A 22,847-nucleotide genomic window follows, 5' to 3' on the forward strand; every position below is an offset into this window, starting at 1 on the left:
ACAATGGAAAAAAATACAGAAGAAAACATTAAATAAAATACAAATATTAAAGTAAAAATACAACTAAAGTTCAGCAGTATCACCATCAATGGAGGCTTTTATCGATCTCATACCACAAATTTTAGCACAATTTAAATTTTGTGGCCTATTACTAACAAAGTATTTGATTATATTCTACAGAATACTTTGGTTACCCGCTTCCTGCGTTGCCCAGTGTTAATTTTCTTTTAAATATCTGTTACGTTAATGTACGTAAGTTGATAAAATGTAATAAATAGTTTCAATTTCAAATGACATACACATATTAGTTTAGAAAACTTAGAATATATTTGGACTGGTTCCTGCTGTATTAGTATTTGTGGGAACTTTGCCAAAGTCATCACATCTCTAAGCTACATGGGCTGTGCTGTAAATACATACATTATATTCTGTTAATTAAGAAAAACTGGATAAAAATACATTGGTGGTTGTATGTACAGTTTTCACTTTAAAATAGACTTGTCAATAAGTAAATATAACCGGGAAATTAGGTCAGTCTCTACATGTAGAAGATACCGCTAAATAAGATCTGGCCTCGATCTCCAGTTACAGGTCTCTCCTGCCAGGATCCAATGTGACTGGCTACTTTTAGACTTGGACTATTTGAGAAAACTGAAGCAATCTCGGGAAAAAAAAAAAAATCACATTTCCCCTAACACCACACTTGTTGTATAAATACTGTTACCAAGGATGGCATGCAACTCATAATATTCTTCATAATTAGGATTTAGTAAAATGCATAATTTCTGCAGATGGCAACCCTGATTAAACTCACTTTTCTAGTTATAATGGGTAAGTAATTTTGTTTAAATATTTTATCCATTTTAAAATATCTTCATCCTCCATCCTCTATCCTCTGCTGTTCAGGGGTAACATTTCTGTAATGGCAGGGCAGGTCATCCTGTCAATCATATAGCTTTTACTATCAAATGAATAAATACAATGTATACAAAATTATCCAGAAAGTAATTATTCTTCCTGTGCTCCACTAATGTAGCAGCCAATGGTGAAACTAAAATTTGTACATACAGCACAATAATGTTGGTATATGTTATTGTTGCTGCTTGCATATTAATGAATGGCAATGTAATATATACAGTAGGAGATCCAATGTGACTTACCTTGGTCACAGTTGCTGGACGAATATTTGCAGGCTCTGTTGGGTCCACTGCCTCCACCTTCATCCCGAGAGTGAAGGAATGGTTCCTTAGGTCAGCATGATCCTTTATAAGTAAATTACAATTAATATTAACTTACTCAAACTACTCAGAGAGAAGAAGTCACTGTATTTATGGATGGTTTCTGCATTATGTAATACTAAAATAGAATAAGGATAATAATATTCAATGCAAACAGTGATCAAATAAAACCAATATTAGTAGGATACTAAACATACATTTGAATTCAAATACTGTGTATTGGATATTGTACCAAACTGACAATGGTTGGTAGAAGAAGTTCTATTACATCTTTATTACAGATATAATAGGACTGGAAAAGTTTAAAGAGAATAGCTCCTAATTCTAGAGATTATTATATAGTTTGTATAGCTTCTAATAAGAGAACGAAGAAAACAGAAAGTCTATCCATCCAAGTGCTGAATATAATAATGCTTTTATACCGAAATTACGGGTCTGACCCGGAGGTTGGAACAGGGTCCCAATCCGGATCAGACCCGGAATTTCCAGGGCACCGACCCAGAATCCGGGACTGCTGAGACCAGGCTTTTCCGGCGTTCAAGTGGACACTTGGAGATGACGTCCATCTCCAAGAGCCACTGAAGCCAGCCAATCAGCAGGCATGCGCCACGATCCAAGTCACCGTGACCCAGATTGCGCCGTTTACACTACAGGGTTTCACTGGTTATTACTGTGTAAAACCCTGCAAGTTACCTGGGTGCTACCCGGGTTAACCCTGCAATAACCCGGGTTTTAGCTCAGGTGTAAAAGGAGACCTTCGCAATGTTTGCTGTATATAGGGTTCAGATAAGTAAAGGGATACTGAGGGCACTGGGCTCAAGTAGTTATTGCATAATTGCATGAACAACCATTCAAACTAATGACCAACCAGTGTTTCACTGGCATAGTATAAGGTTGTTATGGTCTACTGTATATTTGTGCTTTCACACATGGCAGTAAATCACCTTAAATTTGTTGATGGTAAATAAAGACTAATTTAATAATCTGTTTAATTAACTAGAGCAATTGGATATATTCAGACTTCAGAGTCATTACATAATCCATTTAACACATTAATGGTTTATTTTCAGAATAGACCATGTTTATCCTATCCTGGGCGTGTTTGACTCTTGCAATTTTCTTCCTTAAAAAACACCACCTGATTGTATTCCAAGCATTTAGTTTTCCTGCTAAATGATATATTCTCTACATCTGAAATTTTCCTTACAGTGTTTTCTTCGTGTCACTAGTCGCACTACTCTTGCTCTGAAAATACTACTTAAGACCACTGAACTTAGAAGTCCTTTATGTAAATGTTTAATATTTTAATCGCAACCTAACTTCCTTGTCTTCTCATTTGTTCTGTAAAAGCATGGGTCAGTAGAGACAAAAAATGTAGATTAGCTGAATCCAGTATGCTAGCAAGCAAAAGAAAACATTTACTGGCAGTGCATGGGTTCAAAGCAGACGTACAGTAAATAAACTGTAAAAGATGTAAATGTACCAGAATTTTTAAGAGACAACATCACATTCTTCAGACTCTGCTGCATGCTGATTCATATCAATCTAAGTGACTGGAGTTTCAAGACACCAATTTCTTTTGGTACTATTTTTTACAAATCATTCTATCATGCATTGTAATTATTGTAAAGCAGATGAAACAAATGTTGTAGCCAATATCTATGTTAATTATAAGGCTGAATGGATCATATCTAGGCCTAGAAAAACAGGTGCTCTGTGTAAATTTGTCCAGACACCAGCCTCCATTTAATAAAAAAAATCCTTCCATGTGAGACAGGGCTGTCTTAACAGCAGTGCAGGCCCCTGGGCAAAGCAATGCACTGGGGCCCCTATTAAACAATCCTCTGCCGAGGAAGGGATGCTATAGGTGGAGGCTATGCCGGGGGAGGGGGGGTGGGGTTGTGTTGGCTATCGGCAGAAAAACAGAAGTAATACACAGGAAAAAAACACAAGTCACAGTCTAAACATGTACAGTACAACAAATTTCCAATGCAGTGCCCCCAGTAGTGCCCCTTATACAGTGCCCCCAGAAGTGGTCCCCCAGTAGTAGTCCCCCTATGCAGTGCCCCCAGTAGCAGTCCCCCCTATGCATTGCCCCCAGTAGTAATCCCCCTATGCAGTGCCCCAGTAGTAGTCCCCGCATGCATTGCCCCCAGTAGTAATCCCCCTATGCATTGCCCCCAGTAGTAGTCCCCCCCATACAGTGCCCCCAGTAGCGGCCACCCTCCCCATACAGTGCCCCCAGTAGTGGCCCCCCTATACAGTGCCCCTAGTAGCGACCACCAATCCCATACAGTGCCCCCTATATAGTTCCCCAAGTGGCACCCCCCCTATGCTCTTTGAGTCCCCGTGCCCCCTTAGACACACACACGAAAAAATAAGAAGCAACTTACCTGATACCCGCTCCTGCCGACGACCGCCGCTGTCCACTCCTCTGGGCCCGCTCTCGCTCTGCACTGTGGGATGGGAGAGACGTCACCCGCTGTGGGGGGAGCTGGAAGGCGGAGCTCATGAGTGAGCTCCACCCTGCTCTCTCCGTGGACGACACAGCAGCCAATGAGAGTCTGTCTGACTCTCATTGGCTGCTATAACAAACAGCTGTGTGTTTGTACTGTATACTGTGCTCTCACTGCGATCTGCCCTACACTTGGGGCCCGGGGGACACTAGCGGGGGTGCAGCAGCGGCTATGGGCCCCTGCACCACAGCAGGCTCCAGTGCAATGCACCGGATGCACCACCGCTAGTTCCTCCCCTGAGCCAGTACCCGCCTCTGCCTCCTCCCCATGCAGGACTATCAGCGGTGGCAGCTATGCGATGGGTGGGGTGCTATCGACCACGGGCCCTTGGAATCCTGGGGCCCTTGGGCAACTGCCCATTCAGCCTATGGTAGAGACGGCCTTTATGTGTAATTCTTCATACCTATCATTAAGTATTTCTTACCTTGAAAACTTCAACCGGAAGAGGACATCTCGCAGCATGCACCAGGCACTTTTCCAGAGCGCATTTCCATTCAGACATACTCTTCAGTGGGCAAATGTCTAAAGTGTAACAAGTAGGAAACAATTACACATACTGTACTGCATAAAAATACTGTAACTAATTGATAAGAAGTAATTTCCACTGTATATTAGAAAGAATGCTCTAATTATTTCATGATATTTAACTGTTTTTGTGCAGTATATATTAAATATATAAATAAATTACAGATCCAGGGAGACTTGGCAACCTATAGGGAGGAAAGATGCAATATACAGGCTCACATGCCCTTTAACTGTTGTCCATTAATATATCATTTACTATAAGAAAATAAAAATATTTGGAGGCATTTACCGCTGTTACTAGCTCGGTGATCGAAGTTAAAATTGTCACATAAGGCTTCAAGCTGTGCTATGTTGCAAATCTCAAAGTTGCCAAATTTAGTATGTATAACCAAATTAAGTAAATATTGCATGATAGAGATTGTAGAGCTCCAAAGTCCAACGAGACATTATACTTTGATGTACACTACTTAGATCCAGTTGTTCAGTGGTAATGTGTCCCTAGAAACTATTTTGAACTGTTGCCAATTATGTAAATAACATAATTTTCCTTTTCTTACAAGACTTCACAGAGAGCAGGGGTTCCCCAGCAGTGACTTTGGCCCGGGGAAGAGAAGAGAAGCCATAGCTTCCCTGAGCCCCTGAGCTCGGTCTGGAGGTAGACTGTTTTCTTGCAGCCGCTGTTCCAAGTTCCTTTCAGGATTGTCCTTCTGTACCCCGGCTGGGAGGAAGATGCTGGCGGGAGGTTGCCACGGCAGCTGCTGAAAGATTACTTTCCAGCAGCCACTGGCATACATCACTTACACTGTCGCATCAGATGCAACCATGTCAGGGAAAGCCCAGCTTGGCGTGGTCACATCTAATGCTCACCGTGGTCACATTTGATCTAGCACCAGGGAAGTGGCTAAAAACTTTAAATAATGTGAAATCAGCAAATGACAAAAAATACAGAGCATGCATTATACAAGATGTGGCACTATTAACATTTACATGCCAGTAAAACAAAAAAAGCATTCAGCATAATGAATAATCATCAATAAACGAAATCAGCAATACTTGCTTATTAGCTGCTTATTTTTTCCCCTTTGAAGAGAAAGGCACAAAATACTGTGTGACTTACAACTATGAAAAAAATGAGGATATAAAGAGCAACAGTATCAAGAGAACAACTGAGATACGCACTCAGCCTTTTGAGGTTATTTTATTTTTTATCTTTGGCCTATTTGTGAGATTATGCGGACAGGAGTTGGGTATTGGAACACATTGAGGGGTATCCAATTAGCCGCGGCTAATTACCTCACATGGGGGTTTTCCAAAAAAAATAATCCACGATAAGTGCCGTTTTTTCACCAAAACAAAATCGAAAACACAATGTTCGGGGCTATCTGGATACCGCTTATTGTCCAGGGCTCCCATGTTTTGGTAAAGGTTTTTGATGAGTTCTGAATATATGCCAGATTCTATTGAGAATAGTTTACTCTGCAGGGTTCATAGGTTGTTTCCAATCTGCATAGCTGGCCTGTGGCAGCTGAAACAAAATGTCCCATTAGTTTATTCTAGAGGCAGGCGGAGCTCTAAGAAGCAGCAAGTAGATCCTGGGAGTGACAGGGATTCATAGCTATACAAAAGTGTTGAAAATATGGTTTTTAATATCTTAGCAAAATGCAGAAAGATTGGGCAGTACCACCAGATATGAAGACACGATATGATATGAAGACACTGTTAGAATTGACAGCAGTTCCTGCAGCCATAACAACCATAACAACCAGTGGTACAACCAGAACAGAAGTGACATCAGCATGCAGAATTCCTGCTCCTGTCACAAAGTGCTGGTTGCTACAGCTGTGGAACCAGTGGCGGATCTACATTTTTGGGGCTCTGAAGCTTGAACTATTATAGGGGCCCCTTTTTCAACGAGCAACAATAGGGTAACATCCAATAAGGTCCAAAGGGCCTTGCTGCCCTTGCAAAGATCTTGAGACCCAAATGGCGGAGATGTAGAAACCCCTCAGAGAGTGAGAGACTGTAGATAGATAGATAGATAGATAGATAGATAGATAGATAGATAGATGTTGAAACCCCCCAGAGAGTGAGACACTGTAGATAGATGTAGAACCCCCCCAGAGAGTGAGAGACTGTAGATAGATAGATAGATAGATAGATAGATAGATAGATAGATAGATAGATGTATAAACCCCCAGAGAGAGAGAGAGAGAGAGAGAGAGACTGTAGATAGATCATATACAAAACCAAAACTTTCTCTCTTCCCCTGTAGGATCCCAGATATTGATCCTCATGAGTGTAATCTCTGTAATGCACCTGAGTCAGGTCTCTTCTTCACACTGCGTGCTCCCGCCTTTTTGTGGCTCAAGCTAAGTTTGTTACATGAAATTCATTTATGTTTCATGTATGTTTTATATGGAGAGTCTAGCCATCTAGCCCAAACATCATAATACTTCTGCATTGTATTTCTAGCCGTATAAACATATTTTTCATGTGCGGCAACTGAACTAACCAGGGAAAGCCAAGTCTCCAGGTTCGGCCCACTAGTCGCCATCCATTCCCTTGCTATGCATACCTTAGCAAGTGAGCAGAGATTGGTGGTGTAATGTATAGCATGTTTATCAATTGTGTCTTCATCTATTACAGCCAAAATACATGAAATAGGAGTCAAAATATCTTGAAGTATACCCGTAGAAACAATAACACGTATTACATCTTGCCAAAAAGAATTAACTACAGGACACAGCCATAGAAGATGCCAAAAATTTCCCTCAGATGAATTACACTTGGGGCATTTTGAATCGGTCCTTCCCCCTATTCTGAGTAAACGGGCGGGTGTCATGTATACCCTATTAATTATAAAAATTGTATCTGTTGATACCTTACAGACATAGTAGCTAGATGGGGACTAGCAAGAGCTGCTTTCCAAACATCCTCAGCAAGCACCCCAATATCAATTTCCCATTTCTGTTTAAGAAATAATAAATCAGAATTATGATGGTTATTCAATAAAGTAGAATAAATCACAGATATTAAACAACTAGAACTAGCAGATTGCAATAATGTTTTAATAGGAGATTCCTGTATGGACAGAGGAGCTTCAGAAAATTGGGAATTAATAGCATGTCTGAGCTGAAGATAACAAAAAAAAATGTTTGGGTACTTCAAATTCTAGTTGTAATTGATGGAAGGCCTTCCCGTGTGAGTTAACTGTCCAAGACATACCATGTACCCCAGGACTCTCCGACCTGTAGAGCAGAAAGTTCCTTGAAACCCCTGGCGTGAACAAGGGGAGTACCTGGATCCATGCCCAACACCTGCACAACACTCGAGACAAGTCTCCAAATAATAATGACTTGCCTAACTAATGGCATGTTAACTACATGAACATTGTCACTTAAGAGTAACTGTAACTGCGACAAACCTGAGTTAGACCGAGCCAGAACATGGGCAGGTAAAGAATCAGCAGCTTTATCATTAATCCATTCCCATATATGCGCTAATTGTGCAGCATAACAGTAGAACTTGAAAGAAGGTAACGCCTGACCACCAGAATCACGAGATCTAGTCAAAGTGTCTAACTTAATTCTAACCCTCTTTTTGACCCAAAGTAATGATGACAGTAATCCATCAATTTGTTTAAAAATCTTCAGAGGAATATATACTGGGCAGTGATGCAAAATATACAAAAACTTTGGTTGTAGAACCATTTTAACAAGATGAACTCTACCCGTTAAAGTTAGTGATAACCTACCACATACTGGAACACGGGACTTGAGATAAGCTATTTGCGGCATAATATTCAATGGCACATATTTTGAGGAACGTTAGAGATCCAAATTCTTAAATATTTAAACAAATCCATCCATTTCAGTGGAAGATTTATAATGGGATTACTGGGACAAGCACCTTTAAGGGGAAGAATACACGATTTATCCCAGTTAATTAATAAACCTGAGTATTTACCAAACATATCAATAACATCCAGGACATTAGGCATAGAAACATCATATTGCGTGATAAAAAGCAGTATATCGTCCGCGTACAGTGCAATTTTATCCCCCCTGGAACCCAGCTGGAACCCAGAAATAGCAGAATTGGCTCAAATCACACATGCTAACGGCTCAATGGCCATAGCAAATACAATGGGCGACAATGGACATACCTGCCTCGTTCCCCTAAAAAGTGAAAACGACGAAGAAATAAATCCATTAATAGACACTCTTGCCACAGGAGCTGAATATAGTAATTTTACCCACTTAATATATCCCGGGCCAATGACAAAACGGTCCATGGTTTCCCAGAGAAATGCCCACTCGACCCAATCGAATGCCTTAGCGGCATCTAGTGACACAATAATGGAAGTTTGTACATCCTCCTGTAAGTGTGTGAATAAGCAACGAAGATTTACCGCCGTGGACTTACCCGGCATAAAGCCTGTCTGATCAGAATGAATCAATTGAGTTATAACCTGATTAATCCTGGAGGCCAGTATTTTTGCCAGGATTTTCACATCCATGGGGAGAAGTGATATGGGTCGATACGAAGCAGTCCGAGTATTATCCTTGCCTGGTTTAGGTAGAACAATCATTAATGCCTCAGACATAGAACTTGGTAAGGTGTTGTTTTCATGAACTTGATTAAAAAGATCAAACAATTGGGGTACAAAAAAGTTTTAATTTTTTTTTAAGAGCTCAAGGGGAATCTTATCTAACCCTAGGGCTTTACCATTAGGAAAGGAGTTTATGGCCTCCTCAAATTCCTCTAACGTCAAAGGAGAGTCAAGGAAGTCCCTAGCCACCGGAGAAAGTGTTAGAAGGGATATGGTATATAAGAAATTGCGCAATTCCTGAAGAGTATAAACTGATCTAGATTCATATAATTGATGATAATACCTGACAAACTCCTCTGCGATATCTGGAGTTCACACATAAGCAACATTATCAGAACCAATTATTTTAACCGCTGTATTAGACGACAAATGTTAGATTCGTGCCAGATTAGCTAAATAAGACCCAGGCAACTCTTTGGATCAAGGACCCTCTGAGAAATGATTTAAAAGCATCCCACAAAACTGAAATAGAAGTAGTGCCACTATTTAATTCAAAAAATTATTTCCAAGCAGCTTCTAATTCTGCCCCAGAGCCCATGCGTTACAGCCAGAACTGATTTAACTTCCAGAAGGATTGATCCCGCTGTCCCTCCAGATCAAGATGGATTGTTAATGGGGAGTGATCTGATATACCCCTAGTCTCATAATGGACCTTGTGAACTCTCGGTAGTAGTTCGGGCGTAACTAATGCCAGATCTATCCTGGAAAATGAGAGATGAGTATACGAAAAACAAGAAAACTGCTTTGCAGAAGGATATCTCATCCTCCAGGCATCCACCAATCCCATACCCTCCACCATACCCAAAAATCCAGAGCCCCTTGGCCGTGTATCAGTAACAGATATTCTATGCTTATCTAATATTGGGTCCAGGATATTGTTAAAATCTCCCACACATGTGGCGGGTGTTCCCGGAAACAACGCCAAAAATTCAGCCACCTTCTTAAGAACATCATGTGAATATGGTGGAGGAATATATACCGCCAACAACAACAAAGAGATTGAGTCAATCTTACATTTAATAAATACATATCTACCCCAAGCATCACACTTCACCTGTTCTAAACTAAACGGAATGGATTTACGCACCAATATGGACACACCTCTAGACGCCGAAGTATGTGATGAGTGATATGTCCGACAAATCCATGGCTTTTTAAAGACATCAATTTAACACCAGTCAAATGAGTTTCCATAAGGCATATTATATCTGAGGCATACTGTTTCACCTGCCTAAACACCAGTGATCTCTTGACTTGTCATTCAACCCTCTTACATTCCACATAAGAATATTAACAGTATGTGGTACCATCATTTAATACAGTACTGAAAATATTTAAGCAACCATGAGAGCACACATCGGACACGTACAAAAAGCACCATCATATTTGAAGAATTATAAAGAACCTCATACAAACTAGTATGGAGCCAACCCCTAAAACACCCCCCACCCTGTATACCAAACCCAACCTAGGCATACCTTGTACCCTAATACCCCTATCCCTTATAACTAAACTAAGCAATATAAGTAATATATATTACCTTACCTCAAATAAGATAAATGGAGCAAATATATAATGACAACAGAGCAGAACACAAGGAGGCCTCCGGACACGGAGTCATCCCCTGGGAGCAAACATCAAAACCATATAAAATTGTATTATAAAATTAGTCAGTAACCAGTCAGCAAAAGAATATAGAATATTCTACCCATACAAGCCTATATTGGCCAGCAACAGAAATAACACGTAAATTGTGCAACAAATATTGGAGAGAAAACATTGAAAATATTAAATCGTATCTTGCTGAAAAAGCCATGAGAATACTGAAGGTAGAAAATTAACAAAGATTGACCCACCTTCGTACATGCCCAGACTACATAGTCAGCGGTAACATCAAAACATACAGCACATTATCTATATCAGAAGCAAATTAGACGTTAGTCATATCTAAATATATGTGTATTAAAGCTCAAGATATCAATCATTATACAGTGTTGGTCTGCGGTGGTCGAGCCAAAGTGCCGCCTCTCTCGGAGTCGTGAAGAATTACACGAAGCTTAGATGGATACAGCATTGCGTAGGAGATATTAAGATCTCAAAGTCGCCTTTTAATCGGAAGAAATTGGGCCCTGTCCTTGTGCATCTCAATAGCAAAGTCAGGGAATACAGAGATCTGAGTTCCGTTCCACTGTAAAGGACCATTAATGCTGGCCAATCTAAGAACAGAGGCCCTGATTCAGAGCCGGACGCTCTGAGAGAGTGCTCGCTCTGAATCAGGGCCGGCCTTCTTGTTTTTTAGAGCGGCCTCCTGGCCACTCGCATAGCTGTGGGTGGCCACCCACAGCTATAGCGAGCGGCCAGGAAGATGGTCGCGATGGTCAAGACCATCGCGACCATCGGGCTTGCGACGAAACCCTTGTGGTAGGGTCTCGTTGCCGCAAGCCCCTGAGAGCCCTCACAGAGCCAAAATCTCTCCCACTGACATCACTCATGATGTCAGTGGGGCCGCCCCCAAACGGAGGCGTTCACATGGGAACGCCTCCATTTGGGCAGCCACTCCCCCAGCCCGCCCACCAAAGGGGGGGCGTGCTGTCACTCTACATCGACAGCACGCCCCCTTTGGTACGTGACATGGAGCGACGGTTTGCCCGTCGCTATCCGAGTCTCGCGCATGCGCACAATGGAGCCGGCTCCGTCGTGCGCATGCACACTGGGCCACCATCGACCCGCTTGCGAGCGGGTCTGAATCAGGCCCAGAGTCCCGGTCACGGAAATTAAGTCATTTCGCTATTAGAGTGTGCGGTGGCGCCCCAGGCTGCAAAGGTCTAGCTCTTTCAATTGTAAAATATGCTGAAAAGGAAGTAGAACAAAATGTGTCTGAAAGCCATTTTTCCAAGAACTTTTCAGGATCGGTACCTTCCTCCTCTTCTGGTAACCCCACGAATCTTACATTGTTGCGCCTGAGCCGTCCCTCCATGTCAGCCATTTTCCTCTGTATAGACGTAAGCTGCGAATCAATTGAGTTAACTCTAACACCCAAAGGTGTTATTTTATCCTCCAGAGTGGATGTACGGGTCTCCACTTCACCGACTCTCTCACGAACACACCGCAGGTCATGATGTATAATCGAGAGATCAGACTGCACTTTGCCAATCTTTTCAGACAGCCTGGACTCACAAGCAGACACGGCTTCGAGACCTCGCTGAAGTGCAGAATTAGATGACTCAACCAAAGCCACCGACTCTGCAGGAGACACAGGAGGGGAATTACCTCTCTGATCAATAGAAGTGGATTGAGCATGTGGGTCTCTAGAGAACTTCTCCAACTTCGTTGCCACAGCAGAGTTATGATGCTTCACCATCATGAAAATATGAGAGGCTCCAAATAATGTAGATATCTTTTTTTTTTTTTTTAGCAGACCACAGTAGTAGACAAGGAGGAGTAAAGAATGTTCCTTTTTTAATACAGCACAGATGCAGTGTAGACTGATAACAACAGCAGCCTGCAGGCAGGATGTGTTAGGCACTGGTATCTCCTACAAGTCAGTACAGGAGTGTATACAGTGCAGCAGTGCAGCACAGAAACGGGGCATGCACCCACTATCAAGGCCAGCAGGGAAGGACTCACTGCCAGCCACCTTCAGCAGATTCCAGGCAGCTCACCCTCTTATCACTGGCGAGGAGCTGTGGATGAAGCGCCGAGACCGTCTGCTACGGAGGCACTGCACTGCACAAGCAGAGAAGATGGCGCCGGCGGCTCACGTGGGCAGGCCCCGTCACCGCGAACTCCACCACGCCGGGTAAGTTAACCTCCGCAGCAGCAGCAGGGACGAACACTGTGGTCTGGAGACCTTCCGCCACCAGATCACCAGAGGATGGTCCCAGGGGAGCAGCAGGATAGAGTGCACGGATAGATGGGTCTGGAGAGTGCACCAAAAAGTGTGCTACTCCATGCTCTCCGTGGCCACGCCCCCGACTTCCCAGGTTTACATCCCACACCCTCTTGTGAGGGTCTCTTGAAGCCGTACCTGAGATTTAAGCTCATCATACAAACACTAAGGGGTATATTTACTAAAGTGCGGGTTTGTAGAAGTGGAGATGTTGCCCATACTAACCTAAGTATGTCAGTTGCATACTTATAAACTCAAACACAGTTAGGGACTTTGCTTTAGTTATATCATAAAAATTCTTTGATGGATATGGGTCTAAAGAACAATTACTTGTAAAATACAAGGAAAACAACTATAAAGTTACTTAACAGGCACCCAAATACTTCTTGTTGTATGTAATCAAATACACATTGCATATTTGACTTTAAATAATTAATTTATTAAGTTCAAAGTATTTTAAATTTTTCAGTATATCCAAAAATGATCAAAATAATTTCAATAGAATGTTACATGTGCATTCTGATCATTTTGGGGCCACACTAAAACAGCCCAGGTTAGCATTTTCATGTACTACTGACATAGGGGCCCATTTATCATTAATTATTTGTGGCATATTCACCGAAAACACCCATTTTGGGGGATAACCGGAAACAATTAGTATCTCCCAGATGTATTATGGAGGGAACGCAGCAGATATCTCTGCTGCTGTCCCTCCATGTCCGCCAGCAGCAACCCCAATAGGTTTCTATGGGGGATGCGATGCTGTTGGATATAACAAGCTCTGGAATGCAAAGCATCCCGTGCTGGGCCTATGGGCTACACAATGCAAAAATTACCGGGAGAGGGAGAGAGAAATTACCCCCCCCTCCCCCCCGCAACTATGGGCGCGACACATGTGTGGTCTGTAGCACAGGAGTAAAGAGACTGGAATAACAGGGAGGGGCTCTCTTTCATGTGTCATTTCATACATCTGGGCACTGTGATAATTTGGGGCTAATATCGTGCCCAGATCGCACTGCAAATGTGATAATTTTGCAACAAGCTTGCAACAAAAATGATTCAGAAGGTTATCAGTGATCCAATTGTATAAGATAAAGTAATACATGTATGAAGATCACAACAAGCAGCTTCATGAAGTCTGATATGAGTAATGTCAGATAACAAAACATGCATTCAAATGTATAACCATACTTGCCGATATTTATTATATGGTCCCCGTGAGATGCCCAGAGAGCAGACACAGCAGGCCACGTTGGGGGGCAGGGCCAGATTTCTATGTCATTATGCCCCGCTCCCTCCATGGCAAACAGCCGCGAATTGCGGCCATTGCCATTTTCGCGGCATTTAGCCCCGTGTGCGGAGCCGCGATTTGCGGCAATCATCTCCCTATCATGCCCACTTTACTAGGTACTCTTCCGAGGGTCCGGGGGGTTCCCCAAAAATTCTGTAGCCTCCCGCAACTTCCGGGAGAGTAGGTAAGTATGTGTATAACACATTTAAATTTAATGCCAAAATTATCAAACTTTTAAATATATATTTTTGACATGTAACGATGTAAAGATGCTTATCCATATTGTGAATGGGAAGTTCATGGATCTGAGGCACTGGCATCTATTAAGCCTGCTTGTAACAGGCCAAGAGAAAAATTAAGTAAAGAGTGGATGGGAAGAATAGCCTATACAAATAAGTACAATTATGCTTTTCAGATTCTATTAAACGTGTGGGTAGGTGAACTTGGAAAAGTGTTTGAAACAGGCTGTATACAGTAGTAAGAGAAGAGAGATGGATGTGCTGTGTTTGACAATTGCAGCCAATGAACACCACAGAGGATCCTGCAAATGGCAAGTCTATAGTAAGCGCACTTTTGTATTTTATGTTTACGTATTGACCTCCAGTTCACCTTTAAGCAGTAACCTGCAGGAAAGATGTTGAATATGTTGTGCAGGTGCTATTCTAAAAATAAAAGTATGCCAGAAACATGAATAAGAACTAAGCTGAAATAACTGAAATAACTCTAACATTACATATCTGATAAGACATCTAGGTGTGCCTTTTATTGAGACTCTGCCTATGACACGTGCAGTGCATTCCTGTGCTTTACTGTCCTGAGCACACGGGAAATACAGCTCTTATATAATATACTGCACAATTGGCCTGATTCAGATTCAGGAATAGAGTAAGAAAGAGCAAATACTGATGTGTCTACATGCATCTTACCTCCATGCGCTACAAGTCGCGTTAAACATAACACGCGAGCGCCTTGTTACTTGGTAGCACAGAGAGTCTTTCCGTTCGTCTTATTATGCACAAACAGCTACTGCTAATTAAAATGATATGCAGCATGCCTATATTCTGTGTGCAACTGCGGGTGCAGGGCAAATCCACACAATGGGCCTGATTCAGCCATGCATGCAAGTGCACTGCTGATCGCAGATTCAATATTATTGGGAATCTGCGCGTGCGCAGGACCCATTCTACACAATGGGTCCTACGTAGTTGCACGCAGAGCCTTGAATGCCTCTGCCTGATTTACCGGCAGAGGCATTTAAGGGGTGGTGCAGGGGTGGGGTTGGCCGGCGTTCCCAGAAACTGGGGTGCATCCGGCCCGTTTTCTGAGAGTGGCCAGCCCAGGATCTTTGTTGATCAACGCAGTGTCCTGGGCTCGCAAGCTGGCCAGTCTGAGTCAGCTTGCCAGATAACCGGCGCCGTCCACCATTGCGATCTATGACCACTGACGGCTGCGATGGTGATCCAAGCCCGCGACCTCCGTCACAGTGCTGGGATCACAAATGCAGAAGGGGGTGTCATACACTTCCTGCTGTATTTGCATAATAGCAAGGATCGCAACTGCAACGGTGCCTGCGCGCAGCTTTGCAATTGCAATCCTTGCTGAATTAGGCCCAATATACTCTCAGCAAACAGTAGTACATTCAACTCTGCATCAGCCGCTTTGTGTAACAACAAAAACAATAACAAACTTTTAGCAGATTAACTTTTGATTGTGATTACTAGTATAGTGTCTCAGTGCCTGATTCAGCAAGGATCGCAATTGCAAAGCTGCTCGCAGGCACCTTTGCAATTGCAATCCTTGCAATAATGCAAATCCATCAGGAAGTGTATGACACCCCTGCTGTATTTGCGATCCCAGCACTTTGATGGAGGTCGTGGGCTGAGATCACCATCGCGACCATCTGTGGTCGATGATCACGATGGTGGACGGCGCCAGGTGGCCAGCCAGCTGAGCCTCAGCTTACTTGCGAGCCCAGCAGACCGCGTACATCCACGCAGTCCCTGGGCTGGCCACTCCCAGAAAACGGGACGGACATGCCCAGTTTCCGGGAACTCCAGCCGACTCCCCCCCCTTAAATGCCTCAGTCTGTCAATCAGACAGAGGTATTCAAGGGCTTTCGTGCATCTTAGCAGGACCCATTTTTCACACTCGCAGAATGGGTGCTGTGCACGCAAATATTCCCGATTGTCAGGAATCTGCGTTCAGCAGTGCACACTGAGTCAAGTCCTCAAACCCAAAACAATGCAACTTGCAAATTTATAGGTAATGTACTACCTAAAAATTTGTAGTTATTTTCATTGCTTTTGTTGGATGCACCTTTTGTCGTGAGGGACTGTGGGCCTGATTCAGAAAGGTTCGCTATTCTGCTAGAACGCATGCACCGCAGTAGCTAATATTAGCAGTGAAATGCAAATGTTTGCAGTCGCATTGCGATCACAGCTTACCATAAGGCCGCCCACTTCCCCTTACACACATCCATATACTTGGGCAACATAGCAAAACAATCGGTAACATCGAGTAACATCGGACCCAAACGCACAGTTAAGGCAGGTGAGACTTCACTCAGGAATTGCTAACTTCAGCACAAGCTTTGAGGCCTCAGGCTGCGTGTGGTATTGCAGTGGATAATTTATGCACGCCCCTGCAACGCCGTCCCAACGCACTGGAGCCTGCGTTCGCCCAACCACCCCCCCGTCACCACCCACAAACGGCACTTCCTGTCAATCACTGTGCTTGGGGTCTGCATAGCCTCTGCAAAGGCATTTCCCATCGCAGTTGCTAGTTCGCACAAGTGTACTGCGATGCATATGCATGCGCAATGCAAATGAATTGACCGATTGCGTGCGTCTTTGCTACCGCAATCCTTGCTGAATCAGGCCCTGTGTACTCACTGACTTGGAAAGCCAAAAATTGTACTAAGGAGCATATGGAAATAATACTGATATAGTAAAAGTGAAGCACCATTGTAATACAGCAATAATCATAATCAACACCTTTTTTTTGTTTGTTTTTAGGAAACATTCTGTAACAATATCTAACTTTAAAGAACATTTTAAAAGGTATATTTTGTTCATTATTGAAACATTTCTTAACTTAGCTATAAAAAAGAAAATATTTGATAAAATACCTAAAGGTGGCTCCATCCTGCACTGATTTTCTTGGCACCAACCAACAGGTCGAAGTCTACAGTCCAGGTAAAATAACCACTGATCACAGGAATCTGACTCCTCTAGTCCAACATAACGCAGCTGTAATCTTCCTCCGACGTTTTCCATCACACTGACTATCCAGTACTGGAAGGGATTCTGGGAATCCTGCAACTCTACCAGTGCATCTACTGTAATGAGGTCTACTGGGGTTTTCCCTCGAAGAGGCTGTAGGAATAGAAGCAAATGTCACATTTTGTATGTGATTACTATTACAGGAAAAAGATTTCCAAGTAAAACATTACTTGAAATAGGTTTTATATGTTTACAGTAATTTTTAATAAACTTGTGATTTCTAGTATTATATAATATAAGTAACATGATCCCAGCAGAACTATGACTAATTCACGCAACAAATTATATCAACTTCCTCAATGCTGTCAAATACTGCAATAATGAGCCTCAAATCTAGAAATAACCTCTGCACAAGTGAATAGCCTCAGCGAGCAGTGAGGTGACGGAATTTAACTTTGCGTGCTCCTTCTGAGTTGGCTACAAAGCAAAAACATCCAAGTAACCTGCACCTGGATAAATCATTAGCCTGATTCAAAGATATACGCAAAGCTGATATTTACGCAGTTGAGTGATTATCGGTATACTGCGCATGCATCTAAAGGTGTATACACGGTACGATATTTATGAACGATAACAATATCGTTCAATGATAAATCGTTCATATAGTTCATTTTTATGCAGCGAACGACCAACGATGTGCGTTCCTGCATGGACGATAACGATATCTATGGTCGTCCGTACATGCAAGTCAACTTGGACGATTTCATCACGATTTGTATATTAAGAGATGTGGCAGGATGACTTCACTGAAAGATCATGGATATCTTTCACTGTGTACACCCAATATCGTTTTGTCCTGCACTACAGAAAGTTCAAGGGAAATCATTCAGCGATATCGTTGGTTGTGCAGATCGTACCGTGTGTACCCAGCTTAAGCACTGCACATGCGTCAAGGTACACTGCCACAGTCGCTTGCAGCGACTCTTTACTCACAGTGTGATTGATGGGCTGGGACCATTTGGGGGATGTAATAAAGAGTCACAGCAAAAATTGCAGGCGTGTCGCGACCGTTTTTGGGACATGTCACAGCTTGTGTCTGCGATCACATATACACTAAAAATGGCTCCGGCATCTCAGTCCCTATGGACATTCTGTGCGATGATAGGGTTACTCAGAAGAACGATAATTAATTGAATGATCTGCGAGCGATGCCAAGTCTTTGTACACAGGTACTTAGATTTGCAAAGCCGCAGATGGGCATCTTAATACATTCTTAGAAGTCTGCGACATTTGCATATTTGCCTCAGTTGCCGTCTACCCTCCCCTCCCTACCCCCAGTACTGCCTGCTACTAACCCCCCCTTGCTCCCCAGTACTGCGCCAGCTGTTGTCTCTACACCCAGCACTGCCCGCCCTTACTCCCTAACACCCCCCCCCTGTGGTGGATACCTGACTTGAGGGGCCCCTCAGAAATTCTGCTATGAGGCCCACAAAGTTCTAGTTACACCCCCAGAGAGAAGGAACCAGGCGCACTGTTCATGCAAGATATATCACAGCGGGTGCCCAGCAAATAGAGATTGGGATGGTAGTTACTGCACTGTTGACGCCCCTCACAAATGTTGGGGGGGTCACCCCCCAATTTCCGGCGCCTATGCGGACAGCTTTATTTTTACACTACAATTCAGATTTGCATTTTGAGTCTGGACATGACTTGCTCAAATCTCCATGCACGTTACATCTGCTCCGCCCGCAGTGCAGTATGGTTTTACCAAGGTGCAAAATTACTTGCTCTTTTTTGTTTTGCTCCCAAGTCGGAATCAGCACCTTTATAACCATGCAGTACACATACCACTTACATATATCGTGTAAAGGAACTAAGATCTAACCACATTACATACTAGCCTTCTCTCCTGGAAGTTGTGGGCATTCCTCCCAACATGACCCTCTCCAGGAGGGACACAATTCTCTGGTCCTGGACTTCCCTGGTAAGAGGTGGGGCTGCAGCGCAGTTCAAATAGGGGAGCCACACCAACTGTCATTTCACACACTGCCAAACATCACTGGCTGGGACTCACTGGCAGTTGGTGTGACTCCCCTATTTGCATTTTGGATTGTACTGCAGCCCCACCCCTGGAGCCTCCACCAATCATAAATTACCAGGGAAGTCCAGGACCAGAGCATTGTGTCCCTCCTGGAGAGGGTCATGTTGGGAGGTATACTTATAGGGTAATCAATAAAATGCTTAACAGCAAATCGATGCATAGGTGTATCACCATCTGCCTCATGCAGAGTATAGTTGCTGGATAATTCATACGGATAGCTGCATGGTGACATATTTTTCCCTGATATCTCTATGAGGAAGTATGTTAATGGTTCAGGAAATCTAATTTTTATCTGTAATATGACTTAGCAACCATAAATAATTTGACTACTAATTGTTATGTTTAGGCTAATAAAAAAATTAAGCTATAAATAACGAGTGCACTCATATTCCCTTTGAGGATGTAGGCGTACAAAGCTCTTTGTTCAAGATAATAATGCGATGGAAATGAACTAAAAACCTCTTTTAGCAGCGTAAAGTGAGCCTTTTTAATAACATTTATTCATTGTACTTTGATGACCCCTTTTAAACACACTTTACAAGCAAAACCTGAACACCAATTCTTATGGAGTTCACAGATCCTGCGATTGGTTTCCCTGACAACGGACTGTCCTGCAGGTTGCCAGCTTACTAACTCCATTTCCCCATTCCTCTTTTAAATTAAGCATTATATTATCTCTTAACAAAAGATATTTTAGAGGATTAAATAGAATTTCTGGAGTTTTTTGTATCCCATAAAGTAAAGTTGTTCAGCCTGAGAATTTCCCTGAAGTAAAAAAAAACAAGCAATGTGATATGTAAAAATGGAAAAAGTTACATATTTCACCATTAATATTGATGCAAAAAAAAAAAAAGAATACATAGCCCATTCAGTGACATTGTAACTTTTTGGAAAGGAAAAATCAAAGAACAAGTAAGTAAATTTCCAGTAGAGAACATACTCCTTCTAGAAGTTGTGCTGGAGCTGTCCTGGAGCCAGTCAGATCATGAATCAGGAACTCAGCCCAGTCAGTGCACTTCTCCTTTATTCCTGGAAAGAAAAGGATGTCATTTAGTGTATGCCATGTGTAAATGTACAAAATACTTGAACGGTGAATATAATACTCATGGATATGATGCAAACACACTTTAATTTCAATTATCCACCAGTTGCCAAGTGTCCCTAACTTAAAGGGTGCAAAGCAGCTACAAAAATTGACATTTGTGTCACTGGCAATGTGTAAAGCCACAATACAGTTTCTCATGTGCTGTATGCTGAATGAATTCTTATTGTTAGCTATCACTATGCTTTTAATTATGAGAACAGTTTTTGATGTTGATAAATATTGTTATGATCATGTCCATTGGTCAGGGTATATTATAGTCTCCCTGACTGCTTAAAGTACAATGTATAATGGTATCTTTTTTATTGTTAAATGTTTTAGTCAGACCTGCACTGCTACATAGTTTATTATCTGAATAGCAGTATATACATGCAGGACAATACAACATACATATCCTGTATATACTAATATGGTATAATCCTAAATTCAGTTTTATATAGGACTGGCTTACACTGTTCAGTTAAGCCAAAGTCCTACATAAAACATCCCATTAACGCAAAGAAATAAAGCAATAATGGTCCCTGAACTCTAGAAATGTGTACAATGTAATAATGCAGTTATTTGCTGTGTGTAATGTAACGGTTTGCACACTGTGGGGGCAGATGTAGAGTTAAATGCAAGTCTGCTGGCAGAGTGTACAATATTTTATGGTTTTTCACACCATTTTATTCTCAGTTACATCTCCACTTGCAGCTGAGTAGGCATAACTGGGCTGTACTGGTGTGTTCACAGCATACTTGCCAACTCTCCCGGATTGTCAGGGAGACTCCCTGAGGAATCGGTATGAATTACTGCCGGACGCAAGTCTGGCGGTTCAAATCCCGACAGCGGCTGGCCGCGATGGCTGAAAATCCTGATAGCCCCAAGGTAAGTATTAACTAACCTAACCTCCTCCCCCTAACCCTCCTTAGGGGTGCCTAACCCTAACCTTCCCCCCAGTGCCTAACCCTAATCCCTCCTCTGAGTGCCTAAACCTTACCACCCATTCCCCGCAGCCTAAACCTAAGTCCCCCGGGGGGTGCCTAACCCTAAGTCCCCCCCCGAGGGTGCCTAACCCTCCCTCCCCCTAGCCTAACCCTAACCTCCCAGGGGGGGTGCCTAGCCCTAAGTCCCCCTCGGGGGTGCCTAACCCTCCCTCCCCCTAGCCTAACCCTAACCTCCCGGGGGGGGTGCCTAACCCTAAGTCCCCCCGGGAGACCTAAACCTAACCCGCGCGGCTGTCCGCAGCGGCGCCTGGCATCACTTCGATCGGGATGCCGGGTGCCGGTCTCCTGGCGTCGGTAAAATGACAGGCGTCTAGATGTAGACGCCTGTCGTTTAACCCTCGCCGGGATAAAGCAGTCGGGAAGCCGGCTGTCGGGATTACGTCCACCGGCCTCCCGACTGCATACCCTCCCTGATATAGTGGCAATCTCCCTGACTTCCTGAAGAGTCTAGCAAGCTCCCTAATTACACCTTACCCCCCCTATGTAGCTTTTCCTGGGGGGGGGGAATCAGAGATATATACATTCAAATAGTATAATCAGTGCCATTTCCCTGCATTGGTTATAAGGCACAATGGTCCCTATGGCTACATGCATTTTCATATAAGGTTTCTCTTGACTACTTACAGTATATGGAACCCATTGTAAACACACAATACATGAGAAAGCCCTGAAAAGTATCAGTGTGTTTTCATCAACAAATAGATCTTACTAACTGCTTTGGGGCTTCTTTACATTTGGATGTAAGTAAATTTTATGGCAGATTTCTCAGATATAAGGATGAATACAGGGCCTGATTCAGACCCGGTTGCGAGCGCTGTGCGCTCGCAACCGGGTCGATGGTGGCCCAGAGCGCATGCGCACAACTGAGCCGGCTCCGTCGTGCGCATGCGCGAGACCCAGATAGCGACGGGCAATACGTCGCTCCGGGTCTCGCACCAAAGGGGGCGTGCTGTCGATGTTGAGTGACAGCACGCCCCCTTTGGTGGGCGGGTCGGGGGGGGGTGGCTGCCCAAACGGAGGCGTTCCCATGTGAACGCCTCCGTTTGGGGGCGGCCCCACTGACATCACGAGTGATGTCAGTGGGAGAGATTTCGTCTCTGTTAGAGCAGAAATCTCTCTGGGGCTTGCCCTTCTGCTCCACGGAAGGTTTCTGTCCTCCCTGAGCTCACCTTAGGACACCTGCGTTACGGTTTGACAGGTGTACCGCCCCAGTCAAACTCCTACCACAAGGGTCTCGTCGCAAGCCCGATGGTCGCGATGGTCTTGACCACCGCGACCATCTTCCTGGCCGCTTGCTATAGCTGTGGGTGGTCACCCATAGCTATGAGAGCGGCCAGGAGACCATTCTAAAAAAAAAAGACCGGCC

At 43.4% G+C, this 22,847-nt stretch overlaps 1 protein-coding gene across 1 annotated transcript in view; it reads right to left on the minus strand.

Moving 5' to 3' along the window:
• Positions 1–22,847, minus strand: part of SFMBT2 (Scm like with four mbt domains 2) — a 175,882-nt gene that overhangs the window by 74,660 nt on the left and 78,375 nt on the right. Inside the window, exons 5-8 of the mRNA XM_088468906.1 lie at positions 20,334–20,422; positions 17,199–17,445; positions 4,179–4,276; positions 1,161–1,262 (exon numbers count right to left, since the gene is read on the minus strand). Of these exons, the coding sequence (XP_088325032.1) occupies positions 1,161–1,262; positions 4,179–4,276; positions 17,199–17,445; positions 20,334–20,422 (536 nt within the window). The remainder of the gene's footprint in view (positions 1–1,160; positions 1,263–4,178; positions 4,277–17,198; positions 17,446–20,333; positions 20,423–22,847) is intronic.

The sequence above is a fragment of the Taudactylus pleione genome, unplaced genomic scaffold, assembly GCF_031769625.1.
Source record: "Taudactylus pleione unplaced genomic scaffold, aTauple2 ptg000086l, whole genome shotgun sequence".
Classification (NCBI taxonomy): Eukaryota; Metazoa; Chordata; class Amphibia; order Anura; family Myobatrachidae; genus Taudactylus; species Taudactylus pleione.